The sequence below is a fragment of the Drosophila gunungcola genome (genome assembly GCF_025200985.1).
Source record: "Drosophila gunungcola strain Sukarami chromosome 3L unlocalized genomic scaffold, Dgunungcola_SK_2 000014F, whole genome shotgun sequence".
Lineage (NCBI taxonomy): Eukaryota > Metazoa > Arthropoda > Insecta > Diptera > Drosophilidae > Drosophila > Drosophila gunungcola.
The window spans coordinates 1,091,822-1,096,038 of record NW_026453182.1 but is presented as its reverse complement, the minus strand read 5'-3'; the positions used below and the strand labels follow the sequence as shown (position 1 = coordinate 1,096,038).

At 38.1% G+C, this 4,217-nt stretch overlaps 1 protein-coding gene across 2 annotated transcripts; it reads right to left on the bottom strand.

Moving 5' to 3' along the window:
* Window positions 1-923: 923 nt before the first annotated feature.
* On the bottom strand, window positions 924-3,106 carry LOC128260152 (peritrophin-44). 2 transcript variants are annotated; one of them, XM_052992937.1, is made up of 2 exons: window positions 2,980-3,106; window positions 924-2,138 (listed from the first exon to the last, which is right to left on the bottom strand). In XM_052992937.1, exons 1-2 carry the CDS (start codon window positions 2,984-2,986, stop codon window positions 1,084-1,086), a joined length of 1,062 nt encoding a protein of 353 aa, XP_052848897.1. In that variant the 5' UTR covers window positions 2,987-3,106; the 3' UTR covers window positions 924-1,083. The 2 variants fall into 2 exon arrangements, with proteins under 2 accessions (XP_052848897.1, XP_052848896.1); XM_052992936.1 differs by lacking the exon at window positions 2,980-3,106 and adding an exon at window positions 2,731-2,891.
* Window positions 3,107-4,217: the final 1,111 nt, after the last annotated feature.

Sequence of the window (4,217 nt, the reverse complement as noted above, 5' to 3'; positions counted from 1 at the left end):
TTACAGCAATATGTTTTTTTTTAACCTTTTTGAACTTTTACCTTAGCTAGATACTTGATAAACTGTGTACCCTTTACCTAACGTATGTATTTATATTCACAAATACCTTACCTAGATCCAAAAAACTAGTACTGCTCATATGTAGGCTATATCAACTTAATTACCTTAAGCCTTTTGTGAGTCATTATTTGATTTTATTTCTTTAAGGCAAACAAGTATCGATAAATACACTTCACACAAATTTACCAAGAATTCCGTCCTATTTAAGTTATCTAATTTTCAAGTGCTAAAATCCAAACAATATCTTAATGCTGACGTCAATCATGCTTACTTTTCTAGAAACCTGCAAAGCAATGTGGCTTTATTTCCTTGACCTTCTGCAGTTAGATATCAAAATGTATTGTATTTAACTTTTATCTATAAAGCGTTCCAAAAGGTATTTTTCTTGGAATCACTAAATTTACCTATGTACATTAATTTATATATTGAACCATTATAAAAATAAATATTTTAATGTATTGGTTTTTATTGACCTGCATATGAATACATACATCGACGTTTATTCACTCGAGGTCAGAACGTTTTGAAAACTTTCATTACATTTGCACTAACTTATAATATATTATAGCACTAACTAATATTATTATAATCTCATAAAAGGGTTCTATTGAAAATTGGTTAATCATAAAGTAAAAATAGTAGTAACTCGCAATAAGCTTGATTACCGAATACATAATTGTCCTGATTGTGGAAGTCTCACATAGAATTGCTTTAAAGCGTTCTACCCAAAATTTTCAGAATCGATTACAAATGCTTTCCAATAAAATATGACATTTGTGTGTTCTTTCTTGTATTTTACCCATTATTTAACTTTATTGAAATCTGGAAACAATCTATGCAATAAATCAACCTATTTAAACGAGTTTCGTTTGGTCAAATTCGACGTTTTTTATTGGCTTTTATTTTCAATGCTTTCATCTCAGCCCTTGCAGAGTGGACTTAAGAACAGGACTATAATTAATGTGCTTTTCAAACATGTTGCATTAGGTATCTCGGCATTGGACATGTCTGAAAAAATGCTTTTTAGTCAGTGGAGGTGTACGTGCCTTTGCAAATGGGGTAATCGGGCTGCGTGCCGGTGCAGATATTGTTCACCTCGTCGTAGTACATGTCGGTGGGGCAATTTTGGATCGCGGAATCGGAACAGACTATATAGCTCTCGCATCCGGTATTCTTGACAGCCATGAACTCGGAGTTGACGTTGCCACAACGGTTATAGGGACAGATAAAGGAGGCTGGGGAAACGCACTGGCCGGCTTTGATATTAAACTGGGTGCCGGCGGGGCATTGGTTCCAATAGCCAATAGCAGTTGGTTCTGCGCAGAAGTAATAGCCATAGCAAGTAGACTGATCCGAAACGTATTTATAGGTTTGAACAACGTTTTCCACTTTGACGTCAACTGCATCGCCCCAGAGAGTTTTGCAAATGTTTTTATTCTGCTGACCAACAGTAAACTCTCCGGAGGATCCACTGTTGCTGTTGTCACCGTTGCAGTTGTTGGTCTCCTGGCAGTATCCGTTGGCCAGGTTGTAGGTCAAGCCAGTGCTGCAGGTACCCGAGGTGGCCACCCCATTGTTGCAGGCCACGTAGGAGCCGCAGTTGTTCGGATCGCCCACGTAGATGCCCGACAACATGAACTGGCAAATGTTGTCCTGGGGGCAGCTGGGTCCCCACACGCACTTGCCGCTGCTGGCAGAATAGACGCCACCGACGCCGCAATTGCCGTACTGCACGGATCCCTTGCCGTCGCAGTAGCCGTACTGGGTGCAGTTCATCGGGTCGGCCACGTACATTGGCGAGGTGGCGGACGCGCAGGTCTGCACCGCACTGGTGGCACACACCGTGCTCGAGGCGTAGCCGCAGGCTCCCTTCTGCGAGTTGAAGATGTAGTCGTTGGGGCAGGTACCCCATCCGACCAGCTTCTGGCCCTGGCAATAGCCCCAGGCGCGGCAGTTGCTCGGGTTGCCCACGTACCCGGTGCCTGACCATTGGGCGCACATCTGCTCCATCGTGTAGCCGCTGGCCTGCGACGCCAGTAGAAGGCAGGCGACCAGGGCGCAGATCCTCAAGTTGTAAGCTGAAAAACGGGGAGGGGCGAAATGTTGTAATATAAGTAAATCAAATTTGCAAATTGTTCGCGGCTCAAAATAATGCTGAATTTCCAATTTGCAAGTGTTTTAATAACACATAAATTAGTTTGTCCTTTTATCTTTTAACATCTTATAAGTCCGCAAGTAAGTTTCACAAAAATTTCACAAAAGCCAACTATGAAAAAATAAATTGCTAATATAAAATTGTTAACTGTTTTGAGAAACAACTATGAAAAATAAATCCGTAATATAAAAATATATCGAGACAAATCTGGCACTCATTCAAGGAATTTTCCAGTTTTTCAATTTGTTCAAAACAAGTTAAACAAATAATATTTTAATGCTAGTAAACTTTAAGTGTTTTTAAAAACCATAATCAAATTAAGTGCGGTGTATTTTTAATTTTTTTTGTTAGAAACAAAATTTCAATATTATAGCCAGTTCAAAAAAAAAAATACTTTTGAATGCCAAATTTTAAAGGAGTATTAGTTAGGCATCCAAGTTCGATTGCTAATTGAAACAGTTCACAAGGGTTCGATTTAAAGCACACTGATTTATCCATCCTTGGAGACAACGTACCTCCCATCTTGGAATGGTAATTTATTGGGGACTAATTCGCTCGTTAGACTAGCGAAGCGAACGTTCCGATTTCGTTACTAAGCCAATCAATCGCAGCCTCTGGGTTTTTATAGTTGGCCCATTCGCGGCACTCACGGCAGAGCGGTTAATTAAAAAATTGTCAGCCAGATAAGCCCGTCGTCGACAAGAAGGCGTTAGTATCGCAATTAAAACTAGATAAGGTTCTGGGGACTGGGGTAAACCACGCACCTTCCATCCTTAAGTTTTGGGTAAGCTCCCTCAGCTCGACAGCGTTCGGACGTCGAATGTGAAACTAGCGGACCCGGCCAAAATGGACTGGCTTATAAGGCTCCATCGAAAACCTGGTCAGCGGACCTGTCCATGTATTTATATATACCTATAATACAAGTATAACTCCATATTTTTATCTGACATGACAGCCCTGGCGGTATTCGGATTATCAGCTGCTGATTGCGAACCCTCTTTGTCTATAATTGTTTTTTAATTTCAAACTAAGGCGGCGGTATGTCACCGCTCTTATTGATCGCTCAGTGGCGTTCCCCCGGTATCTCGGCATTCATTTCAAAAAATACGACATTAGGCAGATATCATAATTTGAATCTCACTGCGATTCTTGACTTGTCTCTCGTTTTCATTCGAACTTATCAGTTTTCAATGGAAAACAAACGGCTTACAAATTTTTAATTTAATCACTAACTAAATATAACTTAAGTACTTCAAAGCAATTTTATGCCTACCTAATTAAACAATTTGGCAAAAAGATTTCTCTTTTGGCCAACTGAAGAACGAATGGAACTAAACAGGAAGTTAGTTTTGTGCATACAAGTTTGTTATGGTTTAAAAAATATTGTTTCTAGAAATCTGGTAAGTTAAATTAAGCATTTTAGGATAAATTTCTCTCAAATTTATTTATTTATACAATGCTAACTTATAGTTAAAGTTAAGAGCAAAAAACTATAAATTTGAATTATAGCTGCTAGAGGCCTTCAGCTCTTTTCTAAAATTAAATAAGTGCTTTACTGCAAATAAAAGATAAAGTTTTAAGAGATGCAGTGACAACCCTTTTAAAAATACATTCCTGCAACCCATTTTATCACTTGTGTGAGTTTTTTTCAATGAAATTATAACGTTTCGCCTAAAAGCAAACTTTTTGTACCACGAAAATTTGCCCAAAAACATGCTATTAAATACGTTGACACCACTGGACCTAATACAATTGTTCCAAGCTTCAAAAACACCATTATAATGCAATGATCTGTTGTTAACTTAACGTAAAGAAATGTTTTGATTGAATGAAATAAAATTTAATTAAGATGCACCCCTATACTTGTTCGTTAAAAAAGCTACTTTCTTTTGTGTAAACTAATTTTTCTAAGTACTTAAGCCTGGTAATTAATTAAATTAAGTAATCTTTGTTATTAAATCAATTTAGTAAAGCACTATAGATTTGTGAATTAACCCAGCTG